Raw genomic sequence first — 25,990 nt, 5'->3', positions numbered from 1 at the left:
GAGGTCATAAAAACTTACATAGAGAAGGTGATATTACTTTCTGAGTCTCATTTAAAGGGAAAACAAGCTCTAATTGGCATAGAAATGGCTAGTAGGAATCTTTGGAACATCAGTTATATATCAAAATGATTGTGTGAACATTGAAAGTAAAGCTACTTTTCAATTTGTAACCTCATACTCTTGAAGTAATGCATAAGGTATGCTGTGGGTGGCAGGTTTCCACTATCAGGATCCTTTCTGGAACCAGCCAGTTCTTAAACCTATCAGTTCTCTACATCTGCACCACCATGAAAGATAGACAAATTCATTTAAAGCTAAATAAGGTAGAATGGTACAATTTGTCTCACTTGATTCAAGAGTAATGTCTTCAATTCTGTAGTGTATGTTAGATCAGAACAGATTTTTCATTCTTAAATGGAAGACTCTCAAGGATGTCGAACTTGTTTTTTCTGTTGTTCAGTCTTTCAATACCGGTAAAAACTAAATGTGCCTTATCCATCTTACTCTTTCCTTGTACAAAGATATTCCCTATAAATTCTCCATATATTAACTTTGGTGAACCATCATAATTTAATATAAGCCATATCTTCGTAAAATAGCATTATTATTGTTATTTAGGGGATTCGATTTTGTCAATAAACAAAAATAGCTCCTCTCACAACCTCAAGTTTTGTTGTGAAATCAAATAAGATAATTAAAGAATGTGAAACACACTTTGAAAACATCAAAATGCCAAAACCTGTGAATTCCTACAGTTGATTTTATTCATATTGTTAATTTCAGTGACTAGAGAGCTACAAAGAGGGTTATCTCTTTGTAGCCTTCATAAAAACCACCTATCTCTACATAGTTTTCTTTTGTTATTGGATTTTTTTCTAAAAATACTTTATTGAATCTACTTTATTTATTCAGTAAACAATTACTGAGTGTCAGAACTATGCTGGGCTCCAAAGAAATTTACATGTAAAATAGTCCCCATCAAATGAAGGTGAGAGACAATAAAGATCATTATATTAGAGGTTGGTAATTCTATGACAGAGGTATTTAATACATTAGCTATAATTTGAACCCAATTTTCCTTTTCTTAGTTCATCAACTCTCTACAGTGGCTTTTTAAGCTTGAAAATGTATGGAATGATCTAGTGGCATGTTAAAATGGAGATTGCTATGCTGTACCCCTAGAGAGAGTCAGCAGTCAGGGAATCTGCATTTTCACAAAGACCACGTGTTTTGGGAGCTGGTAACCCTTGGACTTGGAGAAAGAGTCCCTTTGTGATCTTTTGTTTTTGCCCAAGACTTCCCTAAGTGAAGGCCCCATAAGGCCTCTTTTCATCCCTCCATCTGCTTATCTCAATGCCATGCTCTCAGGATTGCCAGCTTAGATTTACCAGATCCATGTTCATTTCATTACCTTGACTTGAAGTAATTCCTCGTAGTGATGTGCTGACCTTATCGGAGTCAGTTGTACCTAGTCTCCTGAGAATTACACCAACTGTTGCCTCACCCAAAGACTGACACTAATGGTGGGGCTATCTGGAAGAAGGTGATGAGGAAATGCCCCTCTCATGGTACGATAAAAGAATGCTTTTTAAACAAGATATTAAATCACATCAGCTGGGCACTGCCTACTGGTAGGGAAATACTATATAAGCCTGAATCATTTAATTTTCATAACAAATCTGTGAAGCAGGTGCTATTATTATGTTCATTTCACAGATGAGGACACTGAGGCTCAGTCACGTGCCCAACATCACACAGCTACTAAGTGGTAGAGCAGGGATTTGAACTCACATGGTCTGGCTCCAGGATCTGGTGGCCATGATCACTATACTAATGCTGCCTTTCTCTTAGTCAAAGGAATGTCCTGTGGTCCTTTTGCTACCACCATTCATATCACAATGACTTCCAGTAAGTTTTGCAAACAAGTAAAGAAACAACGACCAACAAAAATCATCTCAAAAGCAAAACAAAACAATACAAATACGACATAGGATGGTTTTCAGTGTATTTTCAAGTCAAAGATGTATTTCAACTGCAAATTACAGGAAATTTCTGGTAAAGAAAAAAGAGCCCAATAGACTCATAACCACATATACTAACGTATCTCATGTTCTCAGAAGGGAAGATGATAACTCCTTTCACAGTGTTTTTCCAGAATTACAGGTTATTCCATGATGAGCATGAGTTCTTGAGTCAGAAAGATCAGCCTTCTAATTCTGGCCTGTCATTTACTTGCTTGATGACCTACGGCAATTTGCTTACCTTAATTAATTCTCAGCTTCCATGAAATGGACATGACAGTACCTACGTTGGTGAATATTAAATGAGATAATTATATAAAGTGCTCAACACAGTGCCTGGAACATAACAGACTCTCAACAATCAGTACCTATTTACCGGTATTAGTAGTAGTAGTAGTAATTGTTAGTAGTAGTATAATAATAGTAGTAGTAAATTTAATACTCTTAGTAGAATGTAATATGTTTAGACAGAATATTTTGGCAGAATGAATACATTATAAAAGTTTAATTGATGTTGAATCTTCTTTTTGACATCATGATTGTAAAATGTTTATTTTGCTCCTTGGAGAATATCTCTTCTGAGATGGGCTCATTCCTTTTCACCAGGTGATCAACCCAACACTCATCAGCTGCTGGCCCTGGCCTCACGCCTGCGGGAGAGTGCGGAACTCTTTCAGTCAGATGAGATGCGTCCTGCTAATGACCCCAAGGAGAGAGCTCCCATACGTGTCCGAATGCTGAATGACATTCTCCAAGACATGGAGAAAAGCTTCCTGGTGCAGCGGGTGCCACCAGGTTTTTATAGGTAGGATATCTGTCTCACAGTTTATATTTTTATGCCCTTCCATTAAATTTTAGTGTTTACTTTCAGAATATGTACTTTCTGTGAACATAACACTATTTTTAAAAATGTAAAGCAGCTATTATATCCAGAATTTGAGGACAGTTTTCCTCCCCTAGAGAAAAGTTCAACTGCATAAATATAGAATAAGGAAATTTGATTTAGCAGTATCATATAGAAAATGACTAAGAATTTTTTTTTTTTTGACCTTAAGGTCAATATGAGTTGAACCTGATATGGCTACTAAAAAACTGAATGGAATTCTAGGTTTTATAGGAATTATAAGAAGAAATGCATTTTCTTGAATGGATCAAGTGATAAGCCCATGCTCTTCTGTCCTAGTAAGACCACATCTCAAGCATTGTGTATAATTCTAGAAACTACATTTTAAGATGGAGTTAAATAAGTTTAATATTCAGGGGAGAATGGGATTTAGATGGATCTTGAAATAACCAGGGGATCAGAGATATTTTCTTGGAGGGTCACAATAGAGTGATTTCTAAAAAAATTTTAACAATTTTAACAAATATTTTAATAAAACAATTTTCATATGGAAGAGGGATTCAATTTAGGCTCTTAGAGGATGAGATGAGAACAACATGGTTTTGTTTTTGAGGTTCCTGATATAGTAGAAATTAAACAAAGAGAGGAAATGGAGTTTAAAAGATTATAACATATTTTAAATGTTTTTATTTAACTGATTCTTCTACAGGACACAAAATATAAATACAGACATCTTTCTGTGTAATAGATGCATATATAGTATGTGTATGTGTATCACAATTTAATATATATATACATGTGTATGTTCTGTGTGTATATACATGTATGTTAGAATGTATATTTTGTATATATGTGTGTGGGTGTATATATAGACATATATATATATATGTCTAGTCCAGGGTTTATCATGAGAAAAAGGCAGGAGACAAAGAAGTGTTGGAGGAAGAGTGAAGCTGGAAGACTACTTGGCCCAGAACTCGTGTGCATAAAGGTCTTCAAATTTAGGCTTTTACACTACATCAATGTTTATATATAAAAATTCCTATATGTATATATACATACATATATAGGAATACAATTCTTAATTGCATATGAGAAAGAAGTTTCTAACAAGCCATGTTCTTAAAAGACTAAATGTGATGCTTTTATAGGGTGGTGAACTCACGATCACTGCGGGTATTAAAACAGGCTGAGTAGCCCTAAGCACTTCAATATTTGGACGACATGAGGTTTAAGGTGACTTTTAGTATGAAAATTCTATGACCTGACAAGTTACTTGATCTTTCTGCACCTTAATTTCTACATCTGTAAAATGAGATTATGGAATTGAGACCCTTTTAAAATAAGAAACCTCTTCCACTTCTGATATTTGATGATTTTCCTTCATGATTTTAAACTCAAATTCCTATTTAAAATCTTTATTTTATGTCATTTCTTCTAACATTATGATTCTGTATAATAAGACTTTGGAAAACGTTCATTTATTTTGACAGATATTTTTAAGGCACCTTGTATGTTCCGTGGACTCTTGTAAGCACCAGAGATATAGCAGTCACCTCAAGTTAAGCACATCTGCCCTGATGAGTTTCCATAGTGGTGGGGGTGGGGAAACAGAATCAACAAGATAATTATGTAAAATATAGTGTATGGTAGATGTAATAATTGCTAAAGAGAAAAATAACACCACATTATTAAATTCAGCATTATTAACAAGTCTTAATCAGAATAGATAAATTATATTTTTAGAAAATAAATATTTCTTTCACTTTTACTTTATGAAAAGTTAAGAAATTAATAGCAATCATACATTAAGAATATGGTTTTTCACATTATAATATAGTGAACTCTTTCCTCATTTGCCTTTCTTAGCACTTGCACCGGATATAGAAGACCCCTCTATGGTCTGACTTATCTATCTAGTAAACTTTCTATTACTTCTTCAATAATATTTATGGACTCAACTTATTTCATATGAATTTTGAGTATAAAAGTAAATGTATGTCTTGCCTTGAGTTAACAATGATTAAGCAAGTGATTTTTTTCCCTATTAGTAATAATTATAATTACAACATACCTTGTATTCTAGTGTGCAAGCCTCAAAATGTTGATTATTATAATGTTCTAACTCATAAAACAAACTTTAGGATTGAAAGCTTATGGTTCAATATTTTGGCGTTATTTTAATCTATTACTGTAGTTATTGAGGAATGTATTTTTGCCATTCTTTTCCTTGGGGCTCTTAATTCATATATAGGCCAACAGTGCAAATAGATTAAATACTTCATTTTGATTTATCTGACTGAACTTTATCCCAAGATTATCATGAATTTTTACTTCATTTATGAAATGTATAATAAATCATCCTACTTCATGTTTTTTCTTGGTAGAGAATTCACATTTCTAAATATTCTTGATGCAAAATTTCAAAATTACAGTAGAATTTCTATTCTCAATCCATGTAAACTCATCCTTTATGAGGGAGGAAATGTTCAAAGTAAAAAGATGATGTGACAAGATGATATGCGGTTTCAGACAATGAAAAAATTGATTATTTATAATGACAACTATATGGAGAAAAGATAAAATTGTTGATTACATTGTACAAAAGAACATTTGGTGAACAGGGTTCTTCTTTTTTTTTTTTAATGTTAAACCTTTAGAGATGTTTTCCATATAAGAATCTCACTCTTCAACCCAATGGTGTTATGACAATTCTCATCAAATATACAAGGGGGAAGTCAAAAGTGATTTGCATTTTAAGAAAGTTGTTGACAGAAGTTTACTGTATAAAGCTAAATATTGCATTTGAAATTTGGCTCATTTCCCAAAAGATACTGCCTCAACAAGAGTCACTAAGCAGTGAAATACATTATTTTTGGAATATGTGAAAGAATTTTCCCCCTAATTTGGCATCAGAAGATTCCAAGATTTTGAATCCTATAATGTTTTGTCTAAATCTGACTGTTGAGGAGAATTCAAGATGATAGTGTAGAAAGATCCTGAACTCACCTCCTCCCATGAACACAATAAATCTACAGCTGCATGTGAAACAATTCCTTCTGAAAAAGACCTGAAAACTAGCTGAAGAGTTCCTCTATAACCAAGGATAAAAGGGCCACATCAAAACAGGTAGGAGAAGCAGAGACACGATCTTGCCAAAAGCCCCACCGCCCAGGTGTGACAACTCACAATCATGAGGGATCTCATAAATACGGTGCTTCTTCCTGGGGAGCAAGGGGTTTGTGCCCCACATCAGGCACCCTAATTTTGAGACCTACACCAGAGATGTGAGCCCTCAAATCATCTGGCTTTGGAAACCAATGGGGCTTACAGCCAGGAGAACCACAGGGCTGTAGGGAGTAGAGATTCCACTCTTAAAGGACTTGTGTGCATACTCAGTTGCCCAGGACCTAGCACAAAAGAAACAGTTTGAAAAGTACCTACAAGTGATGGAGATTCACTTGCTAATCTTAAAGCATCTGCTGGAGGGGCAGAAGCCTCTCTCTGGGGACAGAGTCCTGGTAGGTGCCATTTTTGCTCTGTCTCTCTACCTTGTTAGTACCAGTGGTGACAGGCATCATTTTTGCACTCTTCCTCTGACCTGCTAGAACCAGTGGGTACACCCTGTCCCCACTGTCCTGCACTGCCGCAGCAGTCTGGACAGAGCCAGCAGGGTGAGAGCCCCCGCAGCCCGGGCCACCACCAGCCAAGGTCCCACCAAAGCTGATGGGAATGTACAGCCCACAAAGGGGATGACCCTTGAGCACCTGGTTCTGGTGGCTAGGGGGAATTGCACTTCCAGGCCCCGTGGGTCTGTAACAATTGAAGAGGCAATTCTTGGCAGGCTACCACCCCCAAGGCACTGCACAAACAGCAGACTAAAAAACACCCCAATCTTCCTATGAAAAGGCCTATTTACTTGTCCTGGAGCTCCAGCCTGAGACACAGGTTTACCACACGTCCAGAGGCAATGAAACGTAGGCTGGATGTCTTCACCTTTGTACGCTCACTGACCTTGCTACAGCTTGCTGGTACCTCCCCAAAAGGAGCTCATATACTCATCTGGAGCCACGATTTTTGTGACAGTCACTAAAGGGACACGTCCAGGTTGCCTGGTCTGGAGGCCAGCAGGGTCTACAATTGTGATCCCACAGGACAATGTCTATTTGCATACCTTGAAAGCTGCTGCCTGAGAGTCTAGCTTCCATCCAGCCTAAAACTAGGTGCTAACTGAGATTCCTCTCTCTGGAACAATTACAGGTCTTGACTCTCAGCAACTGGGATCTATCTAGAAAAAATTAGGCTGCTTAAACAATCACAGAAGTTTGAGAGACAACTAAGAGCTAGGGCAAGGTCAAATGGTAAAGTTCATCTCCTAAAAAAGACCACTCTTTCCAGACCAGAAGAGATAGCTGTTTTGCCTAGCACATACAAATAAACACAGAGTCAAGCAAAATGAGGAGACAGAGGAATATGTTCCAAGTAAAAGCACAAGATAAAGAAGCAACAAAAAGATAGAATATATAAGAAAGTTCCAAAGAGAAGTCACAGGGCTGAATAATATAGTAACTGAACTGAAAAATACATTAGGGGGTTCAACAGCAGACTAGATGAAGCAGAAGAATCAGTGATCTGAAAGACAGGGCAGTGGAACTTACTCAAATAGAACAGCAAAAAGAAAAAAGAATTTAAAAAAGTGAAGATAGCATAAGGGACCTATGGGACAATATGAAGCAGAATAACATTCACATTATAGGGGTCCTAGAAGGAGAAGAGAGAGAGAAAGGGGCAGAAGACTTATTTGAAGAAATAATGGCCAAAAACTTCCCTAACCTGAGGAAGGGGAAAGACATCTAGATTCAGGAATTCCAGAGAGTTCTAAACAAGATAAACCCAAAGAGATCCACACCAAGACATATTATAATTAAACTGTCAAAAGTTAAAGATAAAGAGAGAATATTAAAAATAGCAAGAGAAAAACAACTTGTTGCATACAAGGGAGCCTCCATAAGACAATTAGCAGATTTCTCAGCAGAAACTTTGTAGGCCAGAAAGGAATAGCATGATATATTCAAAGCTCTGAAAGAAAAAAACTTCCAACCAAAAATACCCTACCCAGCAAGGTTATGGTTCAGAATTGAAAGAGAGATAAAGAGCTTTCCAGACAAACAAAATCTAAAGGAGTTCATCATCACTAAACCAGCCTTACAAGAAATGTTAAAGGGACTTCTTTAACCTGAAAAGAAAGGGCACTAATGAGTAACAAGAAAATATATGAAAGTAAAAATCTCACTAGTGAAGGTAAATATATAATAAAGGTAGTGGATTAATCACTTATAAAGCAAGTTTGAAGGTTAAAAAGACAAAAATAGTAAAACAACTATAACTACAATAGTTAATTATGGGATACACAACATAAAAAGATATAAAAGTTGACATCAAAAACACAAAACATGAGGTGGAGGGAGTAAAAATGCAGAGTTTTGAAACACTCTCAAACTTAACTTGCTATCAACTTAAAATAGACTGTTATATATATATATAGGCTGTTATATGTGAGCCCCATGATAACCACAAATCAAAAACCTAGAGTAGATACACAAAAGATAATGAGAAAGGAACTCAAGCATATAGAAAGTCATCAAACCACAAGGGAAGAAAGCAAGAGATGAAGGAAAGAACAGACAGGAACTATAAAATAGCCAGAAAACAATTAACAAAATGGCAATAAGTACATACCTATAAATAATTACTTTAGATGTAAATGGACTAAATTCTCTAATCAAAAGACATAGAGTAGATGAATGGATAAAAAATAAAACCTATCTGTATGCTGCCTACAAGAGACTCACTTCAGATGTAAGGACACACACAGATTGAAAGTGAAGGGATGGAAAAAGATGTTTTATTCCACTGGAAGCCAAAAGAAAGCTGTGGTAGTTATATCAGACAAAATAGACTTTAAAACAAGACTGTAATAAAAGATAAAGATGGGCATTACATAATGATAAAATGGTCAATCCAGCAAGAAGATATAACATTTGTAAATATTTATGCACCCAACATAGGAGTACCTAAATATATAAAGCAAATATTAGCAGACCTAAAGGGAGAAAACTGACAGCAATACAATAATAGTAGGGGACTTTAAAACCCCACTTACATCATGGATAGATCATCTAGACAGAAAATCAATAAAGAAACGTTGGCCTTAAACAACACATTAAACCACATGGACTTAATAGACATATATAGAACATTCCATCCAAAAGCAGCAGAATACACATTCTTCTCAAGTGCACATGTAACGTTCTCCAGGATAGATCATATGTTAGGCCACAAAGCAAGTCTCAGTAAATTTAAGAAGATTGATATCATATCAAGCATCTTTTCTGACCACAATGGTATGAAACTAGAAATCAATTACAAGAAGAAAACTGGAAAAAACACAAATATGTGGGGATTAAACAAAATGCTACTGAAAAACTAATGGGTAAACAAAGAAATCACAACAGAAATCAAAAATACCTTGAGACAAATAAAAATGGAAAATCTATGGAATGCAAGAAAAACAGTTCTAAGAGGGAAATTTATAGGATACAGGCCTATCTCAAAAAATAAGAAACATCTCAAATAAACAATCTAACTTTATACATAACAGAACTAGAAAAAGAGGATCAAATGAAGCCCAAAATTAGTAGAAGGAAGGAAATAATAAAGATCAGAGTGGAAATAAATGAACTAGAGAGCTAAAAGATAATTAAAAAGATTAATGAAACTAAGAGTTAGTTCTTTGAAAAGATAAGCCAAACTGACAAACCTTTAGCTAGACTAACTAAAAAAACTAGAGAGAGGGAGAGGGCTCAAACAAATAAAATCAGAAAAGAAAGAAAAGTTATAACTGCTACCAAAGAAATACAACAGATTATAAGAGACTATCATGAACAATTATATACCAACAATTGGACAATCTAGAAGAAATGGATAAATTCCTAGAAATATATAATCTTCCAATACTGAATCAGGAAGAAAAAAAAAAATCTGAATAGACCAATTACTAGTAAGCAGATTGAATTGGTAATCAAAAAACTCCCAACAAAAAAAGTCCAGCGCCAGATGGCTCCATTGGTGAATTTTACCAAAAATTCAGAGGAAATTTAATACCTATCCTTCTCAAACTCTTCATAAAATTGAAGAAGCAGGAATGCTCCAAAGCTCACTTTACAAGGCCAGCATTACCCTGATTGGAAAACCAGACAAAGACACCACACACACACAAAAGAAAATTACAGGCCAATATCCCTGATGAACATAGATGCAAAAATCCTCAACGAAATGTTAGCAAACCAAATTCGACAATACATTAAGAGGATCAAATACTATGGATCAAGTGGGATTTATTCCAGGGATGCAAGGATTGTTCAACAGCTGTAAATCAGTTAACGTGATACACCACGTTAACAAAATGAAGGATAAAAATCATATGATCATCTCAATAGAAGCAGGAAAGGCATTTGACAAAATTGAACATTCATTTATGATAAAACTCTCAACAAAGTGGATATAGCAGAACATACTTCAACATAATAAAGTCCATAAATGACAAGCCCACAGTTAACATCATACTCAACAGCAAAAAGCTAAAAGCTTTTTCTTTAAGATCAGGAACAAGACAAGGATGCCCACTCTCACCATTTCTATTCAACAGAGTATTGGAAGTCTTAGCCAGAGCAATTAAGCAGGAAAAAGAAATAAAATGCATCCAAATTGGAAAGAAGTAAAACTGCCACTATTTGTGGGTAACATGACTTTATATGTAGAAAACCCTACAGACTTCACCAAAAATCTGTTATAACAAATAAATTAATTCAGTAAAGTTGCAGGGTAAAAAATCAATATATAAAAATCTGTTGAGTTTTTATACGCCATCAGTGAACAAGCAGAAAGAGAAATTAAGAAAACAATCCCCTTCACAACTGCATCAAAAAGAATAAAATACCTAGAAATAAATTTAACCAAGGAGGTGAAAGACCTGTACACTAAAAACTATATGACATTGATGAAAAAAATAGAAGACACAAATAAATGGAAGCATATTCCATGCTTATAGATTGGAAGAATTAATATTGTTAAAAATTACCCAAACCAATCTACAGATTGTATGCATTCTGTGTCAAAATTCCAATGGCATTTTCACAGAAATAGAACAATCTAAAATTTGCATGGAACCACAAAAGATCCTGAATAGTCAAAGCAATCTCGAGAAAGAACAACAAAGCTGGAGGCGTCATATTCTCTGATTCCAAGCCACATTACAAAGCTATAGTGATCAAAATAGTTTGGTATTGGCATAAAAACAGATACGTAGATCATTGGAACAGAATAGAGAGCCCAGAAAGAAACCCACACATATATGGTCGATTAATTTACAACAAAGGAGGCAAGAATACACAATGAGGAAAGCACATTCTCTTCAATAAATGGTGTTGGGAAAACTGGACAGCCACATGCAAAAGAATAAAACTGAATCACTATCTTACGTGATACACAAAAATTAACTCAAAATGGATTAAAGGCTTGAATGTAAGACCTGAAACTATAAAATTCCTAGAAGAAAACATAAGCAGTAATCTCCTTGACATTGATCTTAGAGATGTTTTTTTGGATCTGACTCCAAAGGCAAAGGAAACAAAAGCAAAAATAAGCAAATGGGACTATATCAAACTAAAAAGCTCCTGCCCAGCAAAGGAAACCATCAACAAAATGAATAGGCAACCTACTAATGGGAGAGGATATTTGCACATCATATATCTGACAAGGAGTTAATATCTGAAATATATAAAAAACTTATACAACTCAACAACGAAAAAACAAACAATGGGCAGAGGATCTAAATAGTCATTTTTCCAAAGAAGATATACAGATGGCCAACAGGCACATGAAAAGATACTCAATAGCACTAATAGTCAGGGAAATGCAAATCAAAATCACAATGAGCTATCACCTCACTCTGTCAGAATGCCTGTTATCAAAAAGAGAAAAAATAAGTGTTAGTGCGGATGTGGAGAAAAGGGATCCCTCATGCACTGTTGGTGAGAATGTAAATTGGTGCAATCAATGGAAAACAGTATGGAGGTTCCTCAAAAAATTAAAAATAGAAGTACCATATGATCCAGCAGTTCCACTTCTGGGTATTTATCTGAAGAAAAGAAAAACAGTAATTCAAAAAGATGTATGCACCCCTATGTTCACTGCAGCATTCTTTACAATAACCAAGATATAGAAACAATCTAAATGTCCATCCATTGATAGATGAATGGATAAAGATGTGGTGTATATGTATATATATATATATTATATATATATATATATATACACACACACACACACAATGGAATACTACTCAGCCATAAAAAAGAATGAAAGCTTGCCATTTGCAAGAACATGGATGACCCTTGAGGGTATTATGCTAAGTAAAATAAGCTACATGGAGAAAGACAAATGCTGTATGATTTCACTTCTATATAGAATCTAAAAAACAAAACAAAAAAATAAGACAAAACAAAACCAGACTCTTAGATACAGAGAGCAGACTGGTGGTTGCCAGAGGGGAGAGGGGTAGGAGAGTGGGCGAAATGAGTGAAGGGGATCAAGAGGTACAAATTTCCAGTTATAAAGTAAATAAGCCATGGGGATGTAATGTACAGCATGGGGACTATAGTCAATAATATGGTATTAACTTTGTATGGTGACAAAGGGTAACTAGAGTTATTGTGGTGATTATTTCACAATGTGTACAAATGTTGAATCATGAAGTTGTACACCTGAAACCAACATAATATTGTATGTCAATTATATTTCAATAAAAAAAAGAAAAAATTAAACTGATTGTCATTCTCATAAATAAACCCTCACTGAACATTGTTCTGTGCAAGCATACTGTTGGAAACTAGCAATATAAGATCCCTATCTTCAAGGAGTTTAATCTAATTCAAGAGGTAAAATATATAAATCATAATTCAAATAAATTTGCAGAATACTTATGCAAAGTGCCCAATGAATGCTACACACAAGAAGTGCTATTGGGTTTCAGTGAAGAGAGAAATTATTATCTTGTGGCAGTCAAGAAAGACTTTATAGGGAAAGGAAGAAATTTATCTGGACTTGACGGAATGGTAGGATGCCTAATAAATTAGGGAGTGCTATAGACTGAATGTTTGCTTTCTCCCCAAATTCGTATGTTGAGACCTAATCCCCAGGGTGATATTTGGAGGTAGGGCATTTGGGAGATGATTAGGTCGTGAGGGCAGAGCCCCTATCATTGGAATTAGTACTCTTATAAAAATTAGCCCCAGAGAGTTCCCTCACCCTTTCTGCCACATGAGGATATCTATGGAGCAGGAAGCAGACCCTCACCAGACACTGAATCTGCTGGACTTAATCTTGGACTTCCCAGCCTCTAGAACAGTGAGAAATAAATTTGTCTTGTTTATAAGCTACTCAGTATAGTATTCTGTTATAGCAGCCCAAGCTGACCTATGATGGGGAGCATTGCCAGGAGGGGATAGTGTGAAGAAAGACACAAAGGAGAGGTTGTGTGTGTTGTGCTGAGAGTGGAGAACAAGAAGTGGAATAGTTTGAATGGTTATTAGTTTCATGATTATGGAGAGGTAGGAAGAAATCTAACTGCAAATTCCCTTAAATGCTCTGTTGAGAGGTTCGTTTATTTTTTACACAAAAGAAATCATGAAGAAATCTGAGTTGTTAGGAAGATTGATCCGTGCTCCAGACAGGGTGCACTGGAGTTGGGAAGGGTGGAAACTATGGGTTTAAGAAAGGCATGGAGTGCTGAGAGCATGATGTGGCATATTGGTGTCAGGAATAAAGAGCAAAGGGCCGATTTGGGAGATGATGTTAAGGAAGAATTGGTGTAGTTAGCGATTGAGTGGCTAGGGGAATCTTATTTCAGGTTGTATTTAGGATTGCTCTGGGGCTAGGCAGATGAAGCAGGGTTGAGTAGTGGAAAGAGCCTCCTCTCTGTCCATTTCTCCACCCAGTTAGTTAAGGCACTCAGCATCTCTGGGTCTCCATATAATTATACGATAATCTGTTGATCAAGATAATTTCTAAAGTCCCTTCCAGCTCTAAGAATCCAATTCAATGCACACTCAGTATATTAAGCCTCACAGCCTCTACAGTCAAGGGGAAATCTTCTAATCCTGAGTGAGGGGAGCAAGAAAGAGCACAATGATAGGCTGAGATGGCGTAGAGAAAAGCTGCAAAGTGCTCCAGAGGTACTGAGCTTGGTGGGCAGTGGGGAGCAGGTGAAACAATATACATGATCAGGGACCTTGTAGTGAAGCCATGTTGAAAACTACAAAAATCTTACTACTATCAAAATCCAGCAATGTAAATCAGACTCATTGCCCCTGAGTAGGGAGGGGTTATTATTTTCTTAAGATTTCTGAACCTTCTCTCTCTCTCCTTCCTTTACTATGATTCCACTACGTACTGCTCTGCTGCTCCTAGGGACTGGCGCCTCTGGAGGTGAGATCTTGTGGCATCTATGTTTTGTTGTTGGATTCTTTTTAATTCCCTATTGTTATTACTCTGCAAAAGCAGAGTAAGCAGTCTGACCCAGTGAACCTATACATTCTCCACTCCAACATATTTTCCTAAAAGAAAAATATAATAAACTGTTTTAGAGAAGTTTTAGGTTTAGAGAAAAATTGTGCAGAAAGTACAGAGTTCCATATAACCCTTCACACGCACAGTTCCCCCCACCCTTCAAGACACAGTTCCCGCTATTATTAACATCTTAGAATAGTATGGTACATTTGTTACAAATGATGAGCCAATATTGGTACATTATTATTAACTAAAGTTCATAGTTTAGGGTTTACTCTGTTTTTTACATTCTATGGATTTTGACAAATGTGTAATGACATGTATCCACATTACAGTATCATATAGAATAGTTTCACTGCCCTAAAAATCTATGCTTCACCTATTCATCTTTTTCTTTCTCCTCCGTGAGCCTCTGGAAATCACTGATCTTTTTACTGTCTCCATAGTTTTGCCTTTTCCAGAACATCGTATGGTTTGAATCATATATATGTAACCTTTTCAGATTGTCTTCTTTACTTAGCAATATAAATTTGTTTCCTCCATATTAATTTCTTTTTATCGCTGAATGATATTTCATTGTATGAATGTACCACAGTTTGTTTATCCATTCATCTATTGAAGGGCATTTTCATTGCTTTCAAATTTTGGCAATTATGAATTAAGCTGCTATATACATTCATAGTGTGGGTTTTTGTGCAGATGTACATTTTCAACACGTTTGGGTGAATACCAAGGAGCATGATTGCTGGATCATATGATAAGCCTATGTGTGGCTTTGTAAGAAACTGCCAAACTGTCCTCCAAAGTGGCTGTACCATTTTCCGTTCTCACTAACGATGAATGAGACTTTCGGTTGCTCCACATCCTGGCCAGCATTTGTTGTTGTCAGTGTTCTGGATTTTAGCCATTTTAATGGATGTGTATTTGTATCTCATTGTTTTAATTTGCAATTCTCTAATGACATATGATGTTGAGCATCTTTTTATATGCTTATTTTCCATCTGTATATCTTTGGTGAGGTGTCAGTTCAGATCTTTTGCCTATCTTTTAAAATGAATTATTTGTTTTATCGTTGTTGTGTTTTAAGAGTTCTTTTTATATTTTGGATGCCAGTCCTTTATCAGATATGTATATTGCAAAATATATATTGCAGATATGTATATTGCAAATAGTTTATCTTTTCATTCTCTTAGCTGTCTTTTGGAGAGCAGAAGTTTTTAATTTTAATGAAATTCAACTTATTAATTTTTCTTTCTTGGATTGTGCTTTTGGTGTTGTAACTAAAAATTCATCATCAAATCCAATGCCACCTAGACTTTCTCCAATGTTGTCTTCTAGCTGTTTTAGTGTGTTGTGTTTTACATTTATGTCGATGATCTATTGTGATTTAATTTTTGTAAATTTAGAACGTAAAATCTCTGTCTAAATTCCTTATTCTTACGTGTGGATGTCTAGTTGTTCCAGGACCGTTTGTTGAAAAGACTATCCTTGCTCCATTGAATTGCCTTTCCTTTTTGCCATATAATATACTTTTAATATTGCTTTTTACTATCAGCAGTTCACTTGTCCACAATAGAAAGCTTTTAGAATTAAGAACACCATGTAACAATGACATTGTAGGAAGACCACTGGATTTGGAATTTATAAAAATGGGAAGGTGTTTGAGCAGGAAAATTTGTTTTTTACCACTTGCATGACTTGGAGCAAGCTAAGTAGCAACTCTCAGAGTTAGTTTCTCATCTCTAAAATAGAAAATCTCAAAGGGTTATTAATGTGAGGATAAGTTTAGAGAAAATATTTGGATAAAATGATGATAAAATGTGAGAAGATAATTTATAAACTATAGACTCCTATACAAATTTTACAAAGTAAAAGTAATTTTTATACCATTTTGCTGTTTTTACTTCAGACTCCGATAGTGTTCTGGATTCTAATGCTACTGCCCTTATCTCTCTTAACCAAGGGACAAATATTTAAAACTTCAGTGAAATAAGTTCTCTGAGCCCAGGGTCACTGCAGTAAGGTATTTCTTTAATTTTTAATTTTGAATATATGATCCCTTCCCTTAAACATTTGCTAAAAGCTTGCCTATTGAGGGGTTGCAATGTCCCATAGAAAATAGAGTATTGGGGGGAAATGGAAATAAATGTGCAGTTTGAAAAGAGTAAATATAGTATTTTAGTAGCATTAGCTCCCAAAATAAACATGGGCACTTTAAATGACAAACCTTTCCAGTAGGAAAGCCTTCTCCCAAACCAGTTTCTTTAGATACTCAGAAAACACTATCGTAAGCATCATAGTCTTCTAGGGCAGATTCTCCTACGTTTTAAATTTCGAAGTTTGAACCACTTTTTAGATTTTGGCACCAACCCTTTCATGCTTGAAATTTAATATCTTATGAATATTCATTCTTCTTAGCTTATTTTAGCAAATTTCAGCAAAATTCCTGGCCTTGTCACAAATTGTTGCAATGTTTAAGGGCGTGAGTTCTTGAGGCTGCAGTTCTGTCTATCTCCTTTCTTCATTTGCCCCTATAGCAGCCTAAATAATTTTTAACATGGGAGAGCACTAATTATTGCCATCTCCTTTATTTAGAGTGACTGGACTAAACTGCACAGATGTAGAAAGATCTTTGCTTTTAAACTTTTAGTGTACAAATGGAAATCCATGGGCTGTTAAAACTGCTCTCAGGGGCTGGCCCCATGGCCTAGTGGTTAAGTGCACGCGCTCCGTTCCTGGCGGCCCGGGTTCGGATCCCGGGTGCGCACCGATGCACTGCTTGTCGGGCCATGCTGTGGCGGGTTCCCCCATAAAGTAGAGGAAGATGGGCACACATGTTAGCCCAGGGCCAGTCTTCCTCAGCAAAAACAGGAGGATTGGCATGGATGTTATCTCAGAGCAGATTATCCTCACAAAAAAATAAAAAATAAAAAAATAACACACTGCTCTCAGCAAAAATATAATTGGCAAAAGTTTTCTATTAATAGGCAGCTCCAATGTACGAGTGCAAAATAGATTGACATGACCTTACATTCTTACATTGGAATAGATTATCTGCATAAAATCTCATGTTTAGTCTTTCTACATGTTTAAAGAGCCAGCAGTTAACTAATAAAAGTTAATAAGGGTTTCTCACATACACACGCACACACGGCTGCACTATTAACTGTAGTTAGGTGGGATTATCAAGTAATTTTACCAAAGGATACGAAATTTGGTGTGGCTTTGGGGAGGAGAATCAGAGATCCACCCATTGCGTTTGTGTTGCAATGGGTTTGATTTGAGGGTGTGGGGAATTGAGAGGGAAGCAAACATGAGCCAGTGTTTAATGCTGGCTGCTCCGTAGAAGCGGAGTTATGGGAAAGTGTACATCCTCAACCACCACCCTTCAAAATAAATTAAAAGCTTATTATTATCTTTAAAACAAAACTATTGTTTATGCTGCAATATCATCCTATTGTTCTTTTTAAATATATAGTATTCCAGCTACATCGTGCTTAAGTAGTCTGCGAGGGGCTGTCTAAGCAACTACATTTATAATATTATTTCTTGGGGAGGATACTGCTGAGTTCCAAACAATGTCTTTAATCATAAGTTTTGGGAGCACCCCCATTTGTAAGTTGAGGGACAGCGTATGTATGTGGCTGTATGTGTGTGTGGGTCTCTGGCTTTGTGTCCTTATGAAAGCTGTGGGAGCAGGTTCATAATAAAGGAAGTCCATTCCAAGATAGCTGGAATAGCCTTGTGGTAGTTCAGAGGACAGTTTCAAGCCAAGACAAGCCAAGACAATTTTTTGTTAGCATCCTTGAAAGCAGGAAAATAGCAATGTAAATGTCAAGATGCTTCTGCCTTGAGCCAAGAATAAACAAAGCAAGAAATCCATCAAAAGTACTTTTCAAACACATAAGCTCCCAAAACTTTGCTTTGGAAAGATGTTAGAACTAGTTTACACTTAGAAAGCAATGACATTAGACAGGACTATTAAAAAATACATTTCTCGGATACCCTATGATCAGATTTCCAGCTATGTATTTTGTATATACATTTGATTTTAAGAATTTTAAGAGATTGAAACTTAAACCCCCAAAAACATTTCAGAATAACACTTATCTCATTATCCAGTTTTCATGGTATTTTAATTAGAGTTAGCTATATAAGTACTAACAGAACCTCATATTCAGTGTTTGATGGGGATAATAACTACTTTGTTCAGATTGTACTTTTTCTTTTAGCGAGGTGTGGGTGGTCTGAATGAAGCTAAAATCCTACCATTGTTTCTCTTGTCATTAATTCTATCAGCAATGCCTCTGATTTCTTTAGACAATTTCTTTAGACTAAAAAAATAACTAGTGATTAAGAATTACCATAATGCTTTTAAAATATTTTTAATAGCGGCCACGTGAGCGAAAGAATCTATGTATGAATACAGAGTTTTATAATCTACATGATGTAAAATTTCCAAAAATTTCCTGGCTCATATACAAAATCTTTATAATGCTGGTCATTATATATATTCCCTTTTACCCTTTTATGAATAAGCATATACCTTAGCTTTATAATTATGCATCCCTTTCATATTTTTAAGGTTTCTACTTCTAAAAGGAGCAAAAAAAAAAAACTCTCAAATTTTAAAAGAAACCGATTTAACATACTGAAATCCATGCCTCTTTTTTTCAATAGCTCATTTGTTAATATTAAAACAAAGAACGTATCCCATTGTGACAAATAACGTTCAGTGCAATTTGATTAAACATTGAAACACTTGTTTAAAAAAATTTCAATTGACAATGACCACTTTATCAGGCTAATTAGTCTGAGATCCAGTCTGCCAGTATCAAAATAGAAATCCATGTGTGCACAGCGGTTTGGATTTTATAAAAATATCTCAGGTTTGAGATTTCTTTCCATTTGAAGTGAAAAAAAATTACTGTTGTCTTATTTGCAAGTCAAGACACATTGCCAGTATGAGGGTGAGTTATGATTTTATGGTGCATTTAATAATATTAAGACTAATAATAATAACAATACTTGTCATAGAGGAGGATTTACTTTGTACTAAGCACTATGCTGTACATTTTCATATATTATCTCTAACCCTTCCAACAATCATTGCAAGATTGGTCTTATTATCCCCTTTATACAGATAAGAAATCAGGCTTAGGAAAAGGTTAATATGTGGCAGAAACGGGTCTTGAACTTCCCTTGTTTTCTCTAAAACCACTACTCTTTCCACTAGACAGTGCTACATACATTTGATCCAAATTATCCCTAGTTTGCTCAGAAGTCACCAATAAACTTAGTTAGATTTTGGTGCAAATATTAAATAGGTTCAATTTTCATAAGGGCTTGTTACATTTCATTTGTTCTACATTTGCAGAAGTACATCTCCTAATCCTAATGGTTGCAAAAGTGCGTCTGTGAGATACCAAATCTATCCTTACTTCTGGAAAAAAGATATGCCCTATTCTCCTGAATCAGTAAATTTATCTTGTCCCAAAATATTGGCTACTTTTTTTTGTTTCCATAAATCTTAGATGCAGTTAAAAGGGGAGGGACATTTGTCTGCTACATCTCGTATCATAGTTAGAAATGTTTTTACATAGATAACAATGCAGTGTAGAGAAAGAATCACTAGACCTGGAATTTAGAGATATGGGCATAAGACCTAAAAGGGCCGCTGATCAAGTACTCCTACAAGTCATTTAACTTCCATGACGTTCATTCTTTTAATCAATTCAGTAAGAAAAGATAAACTGGCAGATCTCTAAGATAACGGAAATATTATTTGAGGAAGTATTTACAAGTAATATGAATTAACTTCTGGTTTCTTTTAAAAATAATTATTTCAATGAGGGAAGAAAAATAATAAAATCTAGGTCCTCCATGAAACCATTTTAAATATTTTAGCACTTATTTGTCTCTCCTTTATCTTATCACCTATTTTATCTATCATTAGTATGACATATTTTAGCATTTCCATATGTATAAATATCTTGCTGATTTAATATGTTCCAAAGAGAATTAAGAGAGAGAATCATGTTTGATATTTTCTTTGTACCCACTGAAGCACCTAATATTTCATTTTGCTACATAATGATACTAAACTATGTGATTGCTATATAGATTATAGGTTTAGTTGATCAAATGCTCAGAAATCATTTTGTGTTTGCCAATATCTAGGCTATTTGTAGCAACATTTTCTTCTTGTAATAAGAAAGTTGATCTTTATACCATACACACACACACAAAATTTGGAGCAGGTATAGCATATTGAGATGGCACATATAGAAAGAAGCAAAAACCAACAGACATGATTCTGTAATACATATATTTATTCCTGTACCCCACCCTAGTGGAAGCTTTTGTTCACATGAAAGCTTACATGAATTACTTTAGTTGAGGAGGAAAGGGACACAAGTGTCGCCCCTCTCACCACAACCTTTGGTTGTGCTGCTTATCTAGTCTGCTTACTAAGGTCACAAGACTATAACATTTTCAACTGATAAAAAGAGTGGGGGGGAGGGGCTGTGAATTTATAACCATACTGAGATGACATCAACTTGGAAATTTATAAGGACAATAGGATGAAATGGGAATTACTCACCCCATAGTCATTAGAACTAAATATAATATATAATTTAATATATACTTGATGTAATCCTAATAAAAAATACAACAAACTCTTAAGTTACATATGGTGGGATTCTATTTCCTTCCCATCTATCTTTATCAGACAAGTTTCAATGAGAAAACTAGAAGCCAGTCTAGTTATTCAAAGTAGGAATAGTTTTAATAGAATTAAAAGTTTGTTTGTCCATTGGAAGTGTTGGAGATGTAAAGGTCAAGGAAGCTTCCGCTAAGATTCATGGAATCAAGAACTACCAGAACAGAAAGAAAACCTTCAGGGACAGTACCAGGTGCCTCAAGTGCGCAATTTCTAGAAGCTCTCTGAGAAAGTCTGAATCTCATTTCTGCCGTCTGCCTACCTGTCTGCTGCAACCATTACTGAAGAGCACAGTTTCACTTCCTCTTCCTCCTTCCAAATCTTGCATGATGATTGATTTAAGTTGTCTATCCTTTTCTGTGCTTTGATAACATTTGTTGACTTCTTTATTCAGAAAAACCAACTTGGTCTTTTATACTGTTCTCTCTGGATCTTAAAGTGAGATCTGCCTTGTGCTGCAATTGGTGTGGTGGTGGTGGTGGAGGCATATCCTACACGAGGTTTTATTGAGAGTGTTCAATTTATAGTACATTTCTTTGTCAAGCAGAGATTTAGAGATTCAAGGATACTGCCTACAAGAATTTTTAAAGACAAAATGCTAATCACATATTAGGCATTTAATACACTTGGTGCTTATCTCCAATCTTCACAACAACATGCATAATAATTGTTGGAGCTGGTAGTTTTACCCCAGGCTTTCTTGCATCAAAGCCCTCTCTCTTTTACTCTACCATACTCTCCAAGGGCATTTATGGAAGATTCAATTTTTTTCCCCTGGTTGTCTATATATACTTTTTCTGATCTGTCAATCACTCATCCAGTTAGATATTTTCCCCATTTTGCAGATAAGGACTCTGAGTTCAGAAAAAATTAATTTTTCCCCAAAGTTACCAGAGATGATAAATGACATAAATTAGTAAGCAATAAACCTGGTTGCAGCCACTCTGAGATCATTTTTTAACCGAATTCATAACCAGTTTTGTAGTAGCTTCACAGGCAAGAGTAGGATAAAAAGAAGGAGATTAAAAAGAAAAAGTGAAATGAATAAAATGATCTTGTTTCAAACCAATAAAGAGAAGCAGAAACGGAATATATTTTATCTCACAAAAACGGATATTTAATCCTTTGCCACTACTCAGGCTTCGGCTGTACGACTAATGCCTATGGGTTGGGTGACACTTTGTTTCTTGTGTTTCCTCTAATTCTTGTGTTAATCTTATTCTTTTTCTTATCTGTGAGTTAGAAATTGGTGCCACTTCTTCAAAATACTTATCTAGGATTACTGCTGATTCCATTACATTTACTAATTCAACAAATACTTAGTGTCTACCAAATGCTAGATGTATGCTAGGCACTGAGAATACCATGCTTAAAAATATATATCAACCCTACCCTCACAGACTTCACTCTTTATTGGGAAGAAACAGAATAAGCAGACAAAAAACCAAATAAATATGTAATTAAAAACTTTAAAAGTGTGTAGAAGTAAAGAAACAAGATTTTTTATTTTTAAGGGCCAAATTGATTGGGAGAGAGCAACTTGGGTTGAGATTGGAGAATTAGACAAAGGCCTGGAGGCCATGAAGAGGGGGTTAGATATTATTTTCAGTGCATTTGAAATCTGATTTTAAGTATAGGGTGGCATAATTTTGTCTATCTATCTATCTATCTATCTATCTATATATCTATCTATCTATCTATCTATCTATCATCTTTCTATCCCTCTCTGCTATGTGGAGAAGAGATTATAGAGGCAATGGAAGAAATGAAGAGATTAAAAATGACGTGATATTTTAATGATCTAAGTGATCTAAGTCAGGATTCTCCAGAAAAACAGAACCAATAAGATGAATGGATGGATGGATGGATGGATGGATGGATAGATAGATTTTAAGGAATTCGTTCATACGATTGTGGAGGCTGGCAAGTCCGAAATCTATAAGGCAGGCAGGCTAGAAACTCAGGGAGGAGTTGATGTCCCAGTCTTAAGCGTGAAATTTGTAGGGCAGGCTACCAACAGGCTGGAAATTCAGGAAGGATTCCTATATTACAGTCTTGAGGCAAAATTCCTTTTTCTCCTGGAAACCTCAGTTTTTGCTCTTCGGATGTCAACTGATTGATTGAGCCTTACCCATATTATCAAGGATAATCCCCTTTACTTAAAGTTAGCTGATAGTAAATGTTAATTACATCTACAAAGTACCTTTACAGCAACATATAGATTAGTGTTTGAACAAACAGCTGGGCAGCATAGCCTAGCCAAGTTGAAATTAACTAACATGAACTAACATGAAATTAACTAGCATAAAATTAACCATCACCAGAGATCATATCGATGGAAATAGAAATGGAGAGAAGATGAATTTGTAACATTGTCGCCATAGAATCTACAGAACTTGGTGATACATTAGATGTGAAGGTGAAGAAGAGGGGAGAAATCAAGAATTACAGGTTTCTCTCATGAGCAATGGATTTTAACAGCTATGATGTGGACCAAATGAGTTTTCTAGTAGGGGTTCTGCTGATTTCAGGTTAAATAATATGACTGACAAGGTAAGATTACTTTTGTTAAGCACTTTAAATGGCTAAATAGTCTTGGGAAGAAAATCTGTTTTTATCTGTCCTGTTATATTTGGCTGATTCTAATGTAGACTAAAATTTCACCTTGCCTTCTCTTTCTCATCCAGAAATAATTACACGCAAATAGTAATCTGCTTTTTATACAATAATGTGAAATGGGAGGAAACATGCCAAATATTTTTGGAAGGAATGGCTTTCAAATGTGCCAGTTAAAGTGTCTCCAATTTTTTTTATTGCTAATCATAGTAGGTCTCATTTTCTAATCAAAGCTTACATATGCTCCACCAGGGAGTTTGGAAGATATGCTAACTCAATCTAATTTTATACAATATCATTCAAAAGCCAATAAAATGTAGCCTTGTCAGATACAAAAGTTTAGGAGGAAAGAAAATAATATATACACCAAATATTAAGTATCCTCTCTGCAAGTTGTTGCAAATTTCCCTTGTTGCCAAATCTTCTTTCGTTTTCTTGACTATTAAATATGAAATTAAACAGACAGTTTTGAAAAAATAAATAGTAGACATTTTCTCAAAGCTGATTCAAGGTACCAGTTTTTCCTTTCTCAAATAGAATATCAAATGGATGAATAAAAAGTCATTCTGTACATTGAAAATTAAGAATTAAAATTATAGTATTATTATAGAATTAAAATATAGTAAAATTTTCCTAGATTAATTTCTGGAGGTTGATAATGACCTTTCTTTCATTTTATTTCAGAAAATGTTTGCTTTTATATTTTATATATTTATATTTAATATATTTTATATATTTTATATATATATTTATATATACATTTTATATATTTATATATTTTATATTATATTAATATTTTATATATTTATATTTCTATTTTATATATTTATTACTATAAGTCACACATGGAAGGCTTGATAATCCATAAAGTCAGATTTCTTCAAACTTTTAAATGATTGATTTTGAATGCAACTTAGATTAAGTTTAGTCAAATTTCATTGATCTCATCTCATTACATTATTTTATCTTTGTTAAATTTTTAAATAAATTAAATTTCCTCTAATTAAGTAAATCAGGGCCGGCTCTGTGGCTTGGTGGTTAAGTGCGCGTGCTCTGATGCTGGCGGCCCGGGTTCGGATCCCGGGAGCGCCCGGAGGCACCACTTCTCTGTCCAACGCGAGGCCGAGTCCCGCGTACAGCAACTAGAAGGATGTGAACCTATGACATACAACTGTCTACTGGGGCTTTGGGGGGAAAAAGCTGAATAAATAAAATCTTTAAAAAAAAAAAAAAAAAAAACACAGAAATTTATACTCTTACGGATCTGGGGGCCAGAAGTCCAAAATCAAATTGTTAGCAGGGCCACCTTCTCTCCGGAGGCTCTAAGGGAGAATCCATTCCTTGCTTCTTGCAGCTTCTGGTGGCTGCTGGCATTCCCTTGTTTGTGGCCACATCACTGCAATTTTCACCTCACTTTTCACATTGCCTTCTTCTCTTCTTGGTGCTTGTATGTAATCTCCCTTCACATCTCTTTTATAAGGACATTTGTGATTGGATTTAGGGCCCATCCAGATAATACAGGAGGACTTCCTTATATCAAGATCCTTAACTTAATTATGTCTGCAAAGACACCTTTTCCATATAAGGGAACGTTTACAGGTCCCAGGGATTAGGGTGTGGACATATCTTTAGGGTCACCATTCAGCCTACTACACCAGATAATGTAAGGGATATGAGTGTGAATTAGACAATGGCTTTATTTTCATAGATGTGCCATTATTAAGCTTTAGTCTTTCAGTTTAAATCCCATCCTGTATACTATGCTGTGAACCTGGGCCTGGATTTTACAAACCGCATTTCTGTTTGGCCAGCTGACTCCCCATTAGACTTTCTCAGAGGAGGCACTAAAGGAAACTTGGAAGCCTGGAGGAGGAAGAGAAGCTTCTTCTTCCTGTTTGCATTTTGTTCCTGTTTTTGCTTCCTTTTCCTGTTGTTGCCACTCCAGCAATGCTTCTTCACCCAGAGAGTGATGGTTCACTTTAGTAGCAACAGTTAATTCTGATTTGCACTTTTTCCAATGTTAGTTAAACCAGCCTCGTAGTACTCATCAGAGGCACCAGATCCAGCTGACTAGAATCCTTTCCTCATAGCTCTGGATCCCAGTTTCACAGGACCCCATCTCTGAGCACAGAGACATTAGTAATAGTCAAGCAGTGA

At 35.4% G+C, this 25,990-nt stretch overlaps 1 protein-coding gene across 10 annotated transcripts in view; it reads left to right on the top strand.

Moving 5' to 3' along the window:
- Positions 1–25,990, top strand: part of NAALADL2 (N-acetylated alpha-linked acidic dipeptidase like 2) — a 1,131,941-nt gene that overhangs the window by 1,074,497 nt on the left and 31,454 nt on the right. For all 10 annotated transcript variants that reach the window (XM_087440003.1, XM_087440001.1, XM_087440004.1 and 7 more), the window contains one exon: positions 2,628–2,826. In XM_087440003.1, the coding sequence (XP_087296129.1) occupies positions 2,628–2,826 (199 nt within the window). The remainder of the gene's footprint in view (positions 1–2,627; positions 2,827–25,990) is intronic.

Source organism: Ceratotherium simum, chromosome 15, assembly GCF_057802395.1.
Source record: "Ceratotherium simum simum isolate JZ-2026a chromosome 15, ASM5780239v1, whole genome shotgun sequence".
Taxonomy (NCBI): Eukaryota; Metazoa; Chordata; class Mammalia; order Perissodactyla; family Rhinocerotidae; genus Ceratotherium; species Ceratotherium simum.
Note: the sequence above shows the minus strand (reverse complement) of the source record. Positions and strands in the feature narration are given on the sequence as shown.